Source organism: Podarcis muralis, chromosome 15, assembly GCF_964188315.1.
Source record: "Podarcis muralis chromosome 15, rPodMur119.hap1.1, whole genome shotgun sequence".
NCBI classification, from domain to species: Eukaryota; Metazoa; Chordata; class Lepidosauria; order Squamata; family Lacertidae; genus Podarcis; species Podarcis muralis.
Window position 1 is genome coordinate 20438439 of NC_135669.1, and position 15385 is coordinate 20453823.

Below are 15385 nucleotides of genomic sequence, written 5' to 3' on the forward strand. Positions count from 1 at the left end.
ACTTAATTCGTTCTGGAGGTCCATTCTGAACCTGAAACCGTTCTTAACCTGAGGTACCACTTTAGCTAATGGGGCCTCCCGCTGCCGCTGCGCGATTTCTGTTCTCATCCTGAGGTAAAGTTCTTAACCCGAGGTACTACTTCTGGGTTAGCGGAGTCTGTAACCCAAAGCGTTTGTAACTCAAGGTGTTTGTAACCTGAGGTACCACTGTACATGGTTACATCTAGCAGGGAGAACATTATGACAATAGACTATAAATAAAATTGCCACATATCATTGTGCTTTCCCAGAAGAGCTCTCATTTATTTCCTTATTGTATTTTATCTCTGCTTCTTGTATTTTATCTCTACTTGCATAGAACTCAGGGTGGCATACATGGGTTTCCCCACAACCACCATTTTAAACCCAACAATCCTGGGAGATAGGCTAGGCTGAGAGATGGCAACTGGCCCAAGATTACCCAGTGACCTTCATGTCTGTGTGAGGACTTGGAATTAGTGTCTCCCAGATCTTCATCCAACATTCTAGCAGCTATACACCACACTGGCTCTAGTAAACCAAAAATGCTGCTCTGAAATTGAAGCTACCCAGAACAGTCCATCTGCAGCAATTTTTAACGCACAATTATTCATTATTCAAACCATGGGCTTGGAAGCATTATACTGTAACGCATGCCTGAGATACATGGTATATGAGGAAGTTTCATTTAGCTGTATCATCCATCATCTGCCATATTTTTGCCCAAACCAAATGGAAGTCTGGAAGGCACCCAAAGGGTTATCCTATCCTGCCACCACACACGAAGGTGGATTAAGTAGATTAAAGCCAGCTCAAAACAATGCTTCAACATCTTTCTCCTAAGAGCTTCCATAACTTTCTTGTACAACTAGTGCTCCATTTAAGCCTATACTGCTGCAATAAAAATCCAGCAAAATAATACAGTATTCCTGAACGTATGCAGTGCTTTTCTCTTACCACTAACAACAATCTGCCCTCATACATCTGGAATAAGGCAATGATGGGAAAGTGTTTCTAGGTCAGATAGGCAGGATTCACATAGAGACGTAATCATCATTTTAGAAATTAAATAAGCACCTTAGAAATTAAAGAAGCATGGCTTCAAATTCACCTAGTCTCTTCTAAGACCACCACTGCCAGAACATTTGGTTTCCAAAGAACTTGTTTTTAAGTTTAAATCAGTACTGAATAATGACCAGAGTTTTCTGAGTTTCAGTTGGTGATAACAGAGACCCTGACTCAAATGTGTGCACACAACAGAACATCTATCTCACAGGTTTTTGTTTTATCAGGTTTTAAAGAACCCCACAAAAACTTGCAAACAGCAACAGAAAATAAACCATGGAGCAAAGAGACAGCCATCTTGTGACAGAGGTTGAGCAATCTTATTCAGCACCAATCCTGAAAATTCACATGGACCATGTTTTCTACCATGATGTAAGTCATCAATGACCACAACTTACTTACTAGAACATGAGCTCTGATTCTTTGGTGGAACTATTTCTGGCCCACTGCTCCCTAGGAGGAGATCCTGTCACTAAGACATGGATAGGCTTCAATAACTAAGCTTGCTATACATGCGAGATCAAGTGTGGGGACTATACGACTATCTGCCTGCTGGATGCAGTTGTGGGTAGGTGTTCAGAGCAATAAGCTCCTGGCCCACAGGGAATGATTTTGTTCCCTTGAGGCCATGGTGGTTGACCTTAAGAAGCTGAGAAAGCCAGAGGTTAGTAGCCAAGGCCTTCAGGGTTGTGATACCTGCACCCAATTCGCAAGGCGAAAGCTTCTCTGCTGTTACCACGAATAATGGTCTCTGGGAGGAAGATGTCACTCTCAGGAAATAATCCCGGGGTTTGGGGGATAGTCTAAGCCGCTATCCTCTCACACTGATGATAACCTTCTTATTAGTGGGTGATTTGAACATTAGGGACATAATTAGATAAGCAATGGGGGTCAATGCATAGTGACTTGCCTGGCTGGTGTGAAGGCTGCATATGCTATGAGTTGTTTTGATGGCCTGTTAGACGGTTCTGGGGAGGAGTCAGTGCTTATGGTGCCTCTTGGCACCAGTGATGTGGGGAACTGTAATCATGCTGTCCTGGTGTTTAGAAAACAAATCTAGGTTACTAGATAGGAGGTTGAAAGCCAGGAGCTTCAAGGCAGCTTTCTCAGAAGAACTAACTGTTCCATGCAGAGAGCAAGATAGACAGACATAGTGGTGCAATCTCAATTCATGGTGTTAGGAAAAGGTTATTGATTTGTTAAAAAGGTAAAGGGACCCCTGACCATTAGGTCCAGTCGTGGCCGACTCTGGGGTTGCGGCGCTTATCTCGCTTTATTGGCCGAGGGAGCCGTTGTACAGCTTCTGGGTCATGTGGCCAGCATGACTAAGCCGCTTCTGGCGAACCAGAGAAGCACGGAAACACCATTTACCTTCCCGCCAGAGCGGTACCTATTTATCTACTTGCACTTTGAGGTGCTTTCAAACTGCTAGGTTGGCAGGAGCTGGGACCGAGCAACGGGAGCTCACCCCGTCATGGGGATTCGAACCGCCGACCTTCTGATTGGCAAATCCCAGGCTCTGTGGTTTAGCCCACAGCGCCACCCGCGTCCCTTAGGTGCTGGGAAATGTTTGGGAATGAGTTTGGCTTGTACAAAATGGATGGAGTCCACTTGAACCAGGATGGAACCAGACTGTTGGTGCTTTAAATTGAAAAGGTGGCAGAGCATCTTTTAAACTGATTGCTGGGGGAGAGCCAACAGCAGCTGAGGAGCATCCAGTTCAGAACAAATTATCCTCCAGGGATGAAGGTGAAAATGTTCATGATTGCTCAAAGGAGAGAGAAGAACTAGGCATTTCAAGTGCAAGGGTACATGATAGCAATTCAAAGATCCCAAAGGACCATAGGGTAAACACAATGCCAAAGCCAAGACTGGCCAGCTGAAGTACTTGGTACTAAGAAAGAGCACGGATATAGGGGGAATTAATGGAAATTTGGTGACATAAGAAAGAACTAGTGGGACACAGTTATCTCTGGATACAAACTCTACAGAAAGAACAGGGAAGGGCACACTGGGGGTAGTGTCATTGTACATCAAAGAAAATATTGTCAATGTAGAAACTTCAAAAGGGGCAGATTCCGCAGAATCACTGTGTATGGTGATACTGGGACCCAACAGTAATTAAGGGACCCAACAGTAATTAAGTACTGGGAATGTACAATCGCCTCCCTGACTAAAATGCAGAATAAAATCAATGAAGTATCCAAAGGAAAGGTAACAAAAAGCTATTGATTCCCCAGAGATGTCAACAGGTTCTTTATCCCAATATACCAGGTTCCTGAACTCTGCTCCTGGACCAAAATTATGTATCATTATTCAAAAAAAAGCCTTGGGGTACTGTTGGAAGCAGGTAGGGGAAAGAAGAGGACTTCTTTTTACACCACTGTTCTCCCAGCACCTCCAGAAACTTATTCCACCAAGAGTTCTGGGAGCCAGGGGCCAATGATAACATCTGTGCAGGAAACCAGAAGCCCTTGCCCTCTTTGGACACTAACATAGTGTTATTCAGGCCTGGTGCTTGGCAACAACCTTCTAAGGTATGGGGCTATTTTCTTCCCTATGGAAACCCTTCCTCATCTCCAGCAGGTTCCTCCACAGGTTCGGAAAGTCAGGAGCTGCTGAAGGAACAGGACAAATGAAATTGTTGCCCTATTTTCTTATGGAAACTGCTCTGAATTTGTTGTTGTTGAAAAGTGGTTGATTCAAATATTTATATGCAATACATATTCAGGACAATTTATTTTCAAAGCTACCACTTTCACTTATGGATGTTAAGTTGCCATCTTGAGAATAGCCCTGTCTCTAAAAGCTCCACAGCATTTCCCTGACAAGCTGCATGGTAATCCTGCCACTACACAGTGTATTACAAATTTATCAAAAGCACAGGTCAGTTTGTACAAATGGGGAACTTCTATTTATTCAGCGGCAAGGCTAAATGATAAGAACTCCATATAAGAACAATAATAGATAAGTGGAAAGACAAGAAAACCAGTTTTCGGATTGGAAATATACTAATATTTTAACAACTTTCAACTGCCAAGAATCAACACTATTGTGAAATGACAAACTGGCCTACAACACATTTTATTTGCTAACCTACTGAGCAAGAGATGACGTAATGCTCATGAATTAGTTTTATATGAAAACCTCCTTTAAAAGAGAAGTGAGTGCAGTAAAAAGTTGATCTAAAGCTTCTATTTTTAGAATGAAAACAATCCTCCCACAACTCACAGTATTTAGCTGCTGAAATAAACTATCAAGCTATTTTTAAGCGAAAAGACTTACCAAATATTTCTCCATTTTTGGCATATTCTGTCACAAGGTACAACATGCTTTTGGTCTCCATTACCTATTGATGGAAAAATCACACATTAGTTTAATAGGCGAAAAGAATTTTAAAAACAAAATCCTAGAAATTTTTCAATAATACCCCTGCCTCACAAAACACATCACAGGTGGCCTTTAAAAGCCTAATATTCTCATGCTACAAATACTCTAATTTAAAAGTATGATTAAGCAGCTTCTTAAATTAGTGCCTAGACCAGGGGTCTGCAACCCGCGGCTCCGGAGCCGCATGTGGCTCTTTTACATCTTTGCCGTGGCTCCGGGGCGGATACTAGCGAGGGGAGGAGGCGCATTGTGCACCCCGACACTCCTCACTGTGGCTGGCGCTGTACTGGCTGTGACGTCGCATGGGGGCGGTGCGTGCATTAGTCACGCACCGTCCCGATGTCACCTTCCCGCCCGCTGTCAGATCGCGGCTCCGGAGATATATTTGTTTTAAATGTCGCAATGGTTTTGCGGCTCCCAGTTGTTGTTTTTTCTTCGGAAACGGGTCCAAGTGGCTCTTTTTGTCTTAAAGGTTGCAGACCCCTGGCCTAGACAGTGTCTTTGTATCTTGGCCATGAAGTTTGTTAAAAGGATGTTGAGATTTCCCAGGACCAATTTTAAGACTTAGTCTAAAGGCAGTAGGACTTCGGCCAATACACCCAAGCAATTGCTTTGCTCAACTCCTAAATTACCAGGAGACTAGATAGCATCTGGGGTCTTAGCATTGGTGTTCATGATGCTCTAAGGTAAGTAACAGATACTGTGGGAGGGAAAAAGAGAAAAAACAACCACAATGCAATGTGTTCTTAATCTTGCAGACAGGGTCTCAAGAGTCTGATGAATCATGAGAATCCACTTGTACAGTATCAGAATCATTGTTATTCAGGCCTTCTCTCTGGGAAGGTCAAGTTGAGTAAGTACTCTTATAAAACAGCAACATGAATGTAAATCAAAAGCTATATCTAACAAATGGGACCTTATTAACAATGTACAGTAGTGTATACCCATCCCCTAGTAATGGGAATGCTCTTGTCTGACAACCATGTTCTCCTCCTTGGTATTATACGACAGTCAATGTGGTGCTCCACCAGATGCTAATGGACAATTCCCATCGGCCCCATTCAGTATGGCCAATGGTGAGGGATAATGGGAGTTGTCATTCAACAGCATCTGGAGGACACCTCATTGGCTACCCTTGCTATATGAGTATGATGTGGATGCGCATGAGATTCCTGCCCTGCTGAAGCTAAGCAGGTCTGCAAGGCAGGTCTGGGTCAAATCAGCACCTGGATGGGTGGCCACCTGGGAACCACACATACACCATCTTGGGTTCCATGACAAAGGACATTAACATAAGAAGGCAAAAACAAATAAATGATTGGAAGTTCAAATGGTGCATTCTACTCTTCATTCATTCATTCACACACACACACATGGCATGCTAAGTTTTCCTTGTGCATTTTTTCCTACTTAAGTTTATTTATTTAATTTTTATTATTTTTGTTAATTAAAAAAAGGAACTCAAATATATTTACATACATATCCAAGGTATGTTGACCCCTGATTATCCTCTCATTACATTGTCGTCTTTTTCCTGGACACTTTCTTTTAAGCCTTGCTTTGTCACTGGTTGTTGTGAGCAACAAGACAAAAGTCAAAGTGAGCCTCAAAGTTCTCACCAAATAGGTTATCTGGCTCGTAACTTTTTTAACAGCTCATAGAATGAGATTGCAGAATAAACTGTCCTTAAACTCTGAACTGCTGATCAGGATTTTTCAGTCTTGAAACTAAGATTCCTTTTTAAATTGGTTATTTTACAATACATATTCTTAGGCATCCACATTAACCTAAGCAAAAAGCTAGTCTACTAGCTCTGATGCTGCAATAGATTTTAGCTTTTTGTATTTTCAGTTAATACATCCTCTCTACTCTTTTATGAAGCTTCTTTTACCAGGGACCCTAACTGAATACAAAAAAATGTGATGTTGGCACCTAGGAACGCAAACTATTTTTCAGCTCCGTGCAGGGCTAATGCTGTAGAATTGTATCATCTCCTGAGAATTTCAAATACTTTTTCCAAATCTGGCCTCTGCCTCTGCTCAATCTAATGCAGATTGCAAGCCATCATGACAGAGAGTGCACTGCTGGCACTAAATGAATGTTAAGTTCATTTAATGTTAAAATATCCAATGGGCTTACCAATAAAAGTCAAGATAGAAATGCTTTTAATAATTGTAATAAATTGTATTAGTGAATTACCAGAAGTCATAACATTATTTTGTACCACCATCAACAAAACATGACCAGAATGTAATCTGGATTCCGTAATCAAGTTTCATGTCCTGCTCAAAGTGAACACTTTTGGTATCACAATTCAGGTGGCAATCTTTTCTATTGCCAAGGTAACTATGCAGTCACCCTCTGGTAAGGATGACAAGCAATCAGTCACGCCCCCAAATCTGAAGCTGTAGAGGTGGGTAGGGATTATCCCAACGCTTAAGCTGCTATCTCTGCCCTCTCTCCAGTTCCAAGACTGGGAGGGTTTGATTGTTGGAAGAGAGATACTTCAAAGAAGTCAAGGTAGCAAGCTCCCCACCCTTCTTGCAGGAAGGTTTCTTGGCTGCTTGGAGGTAAGGTTATACCTGAAAGCTCCCCAGTGGCCTTTCTCAGGAGAAAAGTGGTGCCCAAGCTGCTAAGCTTCCCCTGCTGGTCTCTCTTGCAGGTTTTCTTGGGCAGTGCTAGGGGATGCACCAGGTGCCTCCGTCCAACAGAGGGGCAGGGCAGTATGTTTTCCTGCCTTCCTTTCCTGCAGAAAAGGCTAACGGGGGCTGCCTTGGAGGGAAATGATTCACAGGCAGATAGAAATAAAAAGGGAACCCAAAGCGGTAGGATCTATCTGCTATGGTGTCCAAAGCAAATGGAAAAGGTCACATTAACCTTGCCATTAACCTAGCCTACTCTCCCTTCCCTCTTTTAAATATGAAATCATTATATAAGCATATAATAGGAATGAGTGTGATACCCTCTCATTATTGCTCAATGTGAGATTAGTCACCATATATTTCTTGTTTGCATGCACATTTGGCTCCTAGCTGACCTGTGAGCAGTAATGTCTACCTGCAATCCCAACATGCGTGGGAGTTTTATTTTTTTTTTTTTAAATATTTTTTATTGCTTTGTTTTCCAGGGTCGAAATACATTGTCAATAACTCAACAAAAGCCGTTTTTTACAGAAAAGAGAGAAAAGAAAACAAATAGAAGCAAAGACAAAACTCCTTCTTCCAAGTCTTTTTTCATTATCCACTGGACTTCCCCACCTCCTCCATCTCTGTATTTTTATAATAAAGGTTATATAGCAAATTGTTACCTTGTTTCGTATATTATTCTACTTTCATCTAGTTATTGATTTTAAAAAAATTTAAACTTTTCTCAATCATAACTCAATCATAATCTTATCCGAATTTCAATAATGAAGCATGTTTTCCTCAAAACTTAGCAAATTCTCAACATTCAAATAATTTATAATGTTTTTGTAAATAGTCCTTAAATTTTCTCCAATCCTCTTCCACTGCGTCTTCTCCTCTGTCTCGAATTCTGCCGGTCATCTCAGCCAGTTCCATATAGTCCATCAGTTGCGTATGCCACTCTTCCAGTGTGGGTAATTCCTGTGCCTTCCAGTGTTTAGCTAGAAGAATTCTTGCTGCTGTAGTTGCATATAAAAAGAAAGTCCTATCCTTCTTTAACACTCTCTGGCCCACAATGCCCAGTAGGAAGGCCTCTGGTTTCTTCTGAAAGGTATATCTGAATACCTTTTTCAGCTCGTTATAAATCATTTCCCAAAAGGCCTTCACCCTCGGGCATGTCCACCAGAGGTGAAAGAACGTTCCCTCAGCCTCTTTGCATTTCCAACATTTATTATCAGACAAATGGTATATCTTTGCCAATTTGACTGGGGTCATGTACCACCTGTATATCATTTTCATGATGTTTTCTTTTAAGGCACTACATGCCGTAAATTTCATACTGGTGGTCCATAACCTTTCCCAGTCTTCAAACATAATGTTGTACCCAATGTCTTGTGCCCATTTTATCATGGCTGATTTAACTAACTCATCTTGAGTATTCCATTTAAGCAACAAATTGTACATTCTTGAAAGCACTTTCATCTTAGGTTCAAGTAGTTCTGACTCTAATTTTGATTTTTCCACCTGGAAGCCAATTTTTTTGTCTTTTTTAAAAATTTCTAGAATTTGGGCGTAATGAAACCAGTCTCGCACCTTCCCTTTAAGTTTTTCAAAACTCTGCAACCTCCAAGTATCATCCACTTTTTCAATTATTTCACAGTATTTTGCCCAGCCACCCCCCATATTAAGAATCTTAATGGCCTTAGCCTCCATCGGTGACAACCACCTCGGAGTCTTGTTTTCGAGTAAGTCCTTGTATTTAGTCCAGACAATAAACAGAGATTTCCTGACAATATGGTTTTTAAATAGCTTATGAGACTTTACCTTGTCATACCACAGATATGCATGCCACCCGAAAGCATTGTTAAACCCTTCCAGATCTAGGACATCGGTGTTTTCTAGCAAAAACCAATCTTTCATCCAGCAGAAGGATGCAGCTTCATAGTATAACCTTAAGTCCGGCAGGGCAAATCCCCCTCTTTCCTTTGCATCTGTTAATATTTTAAATTTTATTCGGGGCTTTTTGCCCTGCCAGACAAACTTCGCTATGTCCCTCTGCCACTTTCCAAAACACTCCACCCTGTCCACGATCTGCAAGGCCTGAAATAAGAACAACATTCTTGGCAATACATTCATCTTAACAGCTGCAATTCTTCCCAACAAGGAAAGTTTCAATCTTGACCAGATTTCTAGGTCCTTTTTAATTTCAGACCAACATTTTTCATAATTATCTTTAAACAAATTCAAATTTTTCCCGGTCAGGTTAACCCCCAGGTATTTCACTTTTTTAACCACGTTTAATTCGGTTTCCTTCTGAAACCCATCTATTTCTAAGGGTGTCAAATTTTTTGCCAAAACCTTGGTTTTTTGTTTGTTTAACTTAAACCCCGCCACCCGACCAAACTCAGAAATTAATTCCAAAGCTCTTTTAGTACTAGGCACTGGCTCCTGTAATGTCAATACCACATCATCCGCAAAGGCCTTCAGTTTATATTGTTTTCTACCGACCTGTATTCCTTCTACCTGCTGGTCCCTTCTGATCAGGTTCAGCAAAACCTCCAGGACCGAGATAAATAGCAAGGGTGATAAGGGGCATCCCTGTCGTGTTCCTTTTTCAATTTTAAACTCTTCTGACACCACATTGTTTACTATCAATTTAGCTTTTTGTTCTGAATAGATCGCTTCAATACCATTTTGAAATGCCCTTCCCACTCCCATCCCTTCTAAATTTCTCTTCATAAATTTCCAAGATATATTATCAAAGGCCTTCTCCGCATCTATAAATATCAAAGCTGCTTTCGTATTCAAATTTGTCTGTAGTAGTTCCAAGACATCCAAAATGTTCCTGGTATTGTCAGACAAATGTCTACCAGGGAGAAAGCCTGCTTGGTCTTTATGAATTACTTCATTTAAGACTTTTTTCAGCCTGTTTGCCAAAATATCAGCAAAAATCTTGTAATCCACGTTTAGGAGTGAGATGGGGCGATAATTCTTCAATTGGGTCTTTTCAGATTCTGATTTTGGTATCAACGTGATGAATGCCTCTTTCCACGATTCTGGTGCTCCCTTCCCTTCCATTATTTGGTTGCATACCTCCAACAATGGTTGAATCAGATGTTCCTTCAGTGTCTTATAATATTTGGAGGTAAGTCCATCTGGGCCCGGAGCTTTGCCTAATTGCATGTTCTGAATGGCACTTCCAATTTCTTGTTCTGTTATTTTGTAATTCAGGGTTATTTGTTTATCTTGAGTCAATTTTTGCAGGCCATAGCTTTTTACAAATTTATTTATCTCCTGCTCTTCTTGATGGCCTTGTGTGAACAATTTTTTAAAATATCTCTGGAAGCACTTTCTAATTTCCTCAGGTTTCTGGATACATTCACCTTCAACCTCTAGATTGGTAACAAAGTTCAGTTTCTGTCTCTTTTTCAACTGCCATGACAGTAACTTCCCACATTTGTTTGCCGATTCAAATGATCTTTGTTTCATCTGTTTAATCTTCCATTCTACTTCTTGATTCATCAATTTCGCAAATTGTGTTTGATGGAATTTTATTTCTCTTAAGATTTCTTTTGATTTTGGATTCAATCTCAACCTTTTCTCTCCATCCTTTATCTTCTCCAAGATCTTGTCTTTTTTACCATTCCAGAGTTTTTTCCTAATAGTGTTCTGTTGTATCAGGAACCCTCTCATAACAGCTTTACTTGCGTCCCAGATTGTTTTTTTCTCCACCGAGGTATTCAAATTAATTTCAAAATAGTCTTTCATCGTTTTTTGGGCCTTCTTCACAATCTCCTGATCTCTGAACAAGGAGTCATTCATTCTCCATCTAAAGGATCCAGTTGGTATGAGTCTCAAGTCCATTTTTAAGGCATTATGGTCGGAGCAAGTTTTGGGACAAATCTCTATTTTTTTAGTTTTAGGTGCCAGTCCTCTAGATACCCAAATTTGGTCGATTCGTGTCCAAGATAGGTGGGCCTCAGAAAAGAATGTTCCCTCTTTGCCTAGAGGGTTTTTTGTTCTCCAAATGTCAATCAAGTCCATATTGTCTGTAAGTTCGAAGAAAGTCTTTGGTAGTCTGCCTTCTTTAGTCAGATTTTGGTTTTGTGACTTATCCATATGTGTGGAGACAACTCCATTCATATCTCCCATCAAAATGATGTTGTTATAGTCAATATAGTCCAGCGTTATCTCATGCAGCTTCTTGTAGAATTCCGATTTCCCATCATTAGGTGCGTAGATTCCTACTATCAGGAATTTTTCTCCTTGTAATTGTATTTCAATCGCCAAAATTCTGCCTTGTTCGTCTTTAAATACAAATTTTGGCACTAGGTTCTCTTTTGCATATATCACTACTCCTCTTTTCTTTACTTTATCTGATGAAATAAATTCTTGGCCTAGTCTCTTGTTAATCAATACTCTTCTATGGAGCCTAGTTACATGGGTTTCCTGTAAGCATATAACATCTAGTTGTTCTTTCTTTAATATATGGAAGATCCTCTTCCTTTTTTCAGGGGAATTTGCACCATGAATGTTCCAACTGAGAAGCTGCAGAGACATCCTGGATCTGTTGTCAGTCAGTGGGTTTGTCTCCCTTGTTATCTATGTCTAGAGGTGGATCTTTTGCGTCAGGCGTGGGGTGTGACCAGTCACTTGCTGTTCCTTTTCGGAGGTCTTCCCCGTAGTCACTTAGGAACTTATCTTGCTCCTCTGTTGATCTGATTCTAACTTTCTTCCCTTTCAAGTTAAAAGATAATCCTTGCGGGAATTCCCACCTGTAGCGGATTGAGTTGTTTCTCAGCAGTCTTGCTAGGTCTTTATATGTAGTTCTTAAGTCCAACAGCTGTTTTGGTATATCTCTGAAGATTTCTGCGGTCTTTCCTTGTACCACCAATGGATTTTTAAAGTGTAGGCCAAGTATGTTATCCTTTTCTTGCTTGTATCTCAAAATGATCAAGCAATCTCTTGGTTTATCCTTCCTGGCCACACTTCCCAATCTAAAGGCGGTAACAATTGTAAAGTCCTTCTCCTTCGCCAGACCCCAGAATTTGGATATTTCTGCGGTCAAGAAGTCAACCAGATCTTCCTTTTCTTGTTCTGGGATATTTCTAATCCTAAGATTGCTCTCCCGGTTTTTCAATTCTGCCATCGACAGATAGGCCTGTTGTTCAGTGATCTGTCTACTCAGTGGTCTTACTTCCCCTCTTAATTCCTCTATCCCTTTTTTATTTTGGTCAGCTTTTGCATTCACTTCCTCGACCAGTCTTCGATTTTCTGTCGCCGTCTTCCCGATATCTCCTATCGCCTGTGTGTTCTGGGCTACTTGGTCTGTCAATTTATTAATTGTAGCTGTCACTTGGTCAAATTTAATCGCTTGATCATCGGCCTTCTTGTTTAATGCAGCCAGTTGCTCCAATATTTCTTTAGAAACAGGGTCAAGCCCTCCTGCAGCCATGTCCTCCAAAGCTGGCTGTTTAGATTTTTCTTCCTGCAAACCTGTCACAGTTGGGACAGATGATCTACGTGTCTGAACCGGCAAAGTTGCTTGCATTAATTCAAGCTGTTTTGCTCTCTTGCCAGCCCTTGTTTTTCCAGCACCACTCATTCCACAGCTGTCAAGGCTTCAAGGTCAAATTATAAATCCCATGGGAAAGGCAATCCAAAAGGAAAGTAAACATCCAACCATAAAAGTTTCAAAACATCCCGCAGTTCTCAGAGGTTGATATTTCCACAATCCAGCAGGGGGAGCTCCCTAAAAGTTCAGGGAAGATGGAATTTTCCACCAGTAAGTTCCCAAATGAAGTAATGTCCAAAATAAAGGGGAGACCCTTTAAATTCACATTGAACAGCAGAGAATAAAAATTTTTGTCAGAATAAGTGCAACAGTTCCTTTCTTATAACTTTCAGAATAGCCCAGTAAAACTTTGTATCTCTGTATACTGTCAACGCAGTCTGACAGTCTGATGTTACTTTGTAATCCAGCAGCCCGAGAGAGCAGAGTCTCGCAACTTTGTAATCCACTAACAATGGGAGGAAATAGCACAGTCTCTATCCACTTATAGCACAGTTATAGCTTATCTTTAACTTTAAAGCTTCAAATCCGAATTTGCAGGGTAAATTCCAACTTCTTTTAACCTCCTGTCAGCGCTTCAATTTTAAAGGGACTTTGCTCAGTACTTTAAACAGAGACGGAAGGCTGACTTCCTTTTTAGCGTCTCCCGTTTTCAGTCAAATTGCAAAGATTTTGTTGTTCCTCTTAAATAGAGTCCCAAATTTCTTACTCACGAGTATGTAGTTTCAAGTTGATTAATCGTAGAAGAAAGGTCAGCGCTCATCAGCAGCAGCCGCGCGGCTTCACTTCCGCGGAAAGAGCGATGGATTCACAGCACCGCTACCCCCTCCACGTTCCGGAGCCCCTTACGGGGTCCCTTCTGCGCTTCTGGGGTCGCTTCTGGTACCCGCCGAATCCCACGGCCACGGGCTCACTCTACCCGTGGTTTTTCTTACTGGGTCGTCGCTGTGCCGCAGCGCACGACCCTTTTCCGCGGAGCCCCCCTTCAGTAGCTGAAGAGGACCGCCATTGCTGTTTCGCGCCGCCTCCGGAAGTCCCATGCGTGGGAGTTTTAAAAGGAGGTTGCTTATTAATAAAAACTGCAAATTCTTGAAAAGTGGTGATAGTTTAGGGGTGGGGAAGTATGAGTGGTGGTAACTGGCCACTTTTACATCAAGATTGCAGACCACAAGACAGTAATTATATTCTTTTGACTACTGGAACAACTCTCCTTTGTGAACTCCAGGTTAATTTAAAAAACAACAACCCAAAGTAACACATTTGTTTCATACTATTAGAATTGTATCCCTTGATTTATAGGTTGCTGTCAAGATTAAGACTTGATTTAATAACGCTGAACCACTAGACTATTTCTGATGGTAAAATTAAAACTAACAAGACAGACCTCATTAAATCAAATCTTCCCTCTTAAACAGCAGGAAGATTCCTATTTTGCTTGAGGCATCAACACTTAATGGGAACAATCCATTAATGTCACTGGGACACAGAGCATACAAGATGGCTCAGAACTAAAACTCCTGTTTAAATTTACATTGGATACAATCTACTGGCATTTTATTCCACGCAGATGTGTTCTGGAATAAGTTCTGTTCAATTCATTAGGCACAGTTCGGGAAGCATTCTTGAACTGTATCCTTTATCCACATATTCAGCATCTATATTTGATTATGCGTTTACTGTATTGCAGGGACAGTCAGCAAGGTGCCCTTCAAATATCATTGGACTCCATAAGTCCCAGCCAGCATGGCTAATGGCTAGTGGTGATGGGAATTTAAGACCAACAACACTACATTGGCTACCTCTGCTCTATTATGATGTTTCAGCTCATGTAAGGCACCAAATGCAAAATAGAACGGCAAAACCTGAATGCCCATTTTCAGTTTCAGCTTAATATTTTGTTTCGCATTTCAAACAGCTACCTACTCAAAATAAAAGCTAAGTTCACCAAAGAAACAAACAACACTGCTTTAACTTTGATATAGAGATGAATGCTTGATCACATAATAATTTGGACCGATTCCTGCATGTGCCCTGCCATCAGACATGCAAGGTTTAATGGAGGGCATGTGGAATTTGAAAAGCTTTGATGGAGACTTAATTTATGCTTGTGCTTACGATGAAAATCTTGCCTGTGACACTGGATTGTGTGTGTGTGTGTGTGTGTGTGTGTGTGTGTGTGTGTGTGTGTGTATGCAAAGAAGAACAAACAGTTTAGGGCATGTAAACATTTTAAGCAAATTTAATGGTTCCCCATCAGGAAGCTGAGAACTAGGGAAGCCTACAAAATAGTTCTCAGAACCTTGACAAACAACACTTCCTGGAAACTTTGGGGGAAGCAATGACATTGAAAAACAAATCTATACTAGTCACATCTGTAGCATAAATGGGCCCTTGGGTTCAGATTTAAGCATTAGCAACCCAAACACTCTAGCAGCATCAGGCTAACACATTAAAACAAAGCGATGGAGTCATGCCTGAAAGAATGATTTCCCACCTTCACACAATCAAGGTTTAGAGCAAATCAAGTACCATTATGGGGAAAAGAAAATCAGGTTAAACCAAGCAGATTTCTAAAAAAAGTTCTCCAGTTAAAACACACGCTAGCAAAATCTACATCCAAAGCTTTAGCTCAGTTTTAGACAGTTCTCTTTTCCACCCTAGGAAATTTATTTTGTAGATTGTACTACTGTATTGAATTCTCATTGGCTGTGATCAC

The 15385-nt window shown here is 40.9% G+C and overlaps 1 protein-coding gene across 2 annotated transcripts in view; it reads right to left on the bottom strand.

The window, feature by feature from the left end:
• SIK2 (salt inducible kinase 2) overlaps window positions 1–15385 on the bottom strand; it is an 85844-nt gene that overhangs the window by 57890 nt on the left and 12569 nt on the right. For both annotated transcript variants that reach the window (XM_028708640.2, XM_028708639.2), the window contains exon 3: window positions 4369–4432. In XM_028708640.2, the coding sequence (XP_028564473.2) occupies window positions 4369–4432 (64 nt within the window). The remainder of the gene's footprint in view (window positions 1–4368; window positions 4433–15385) is intronic.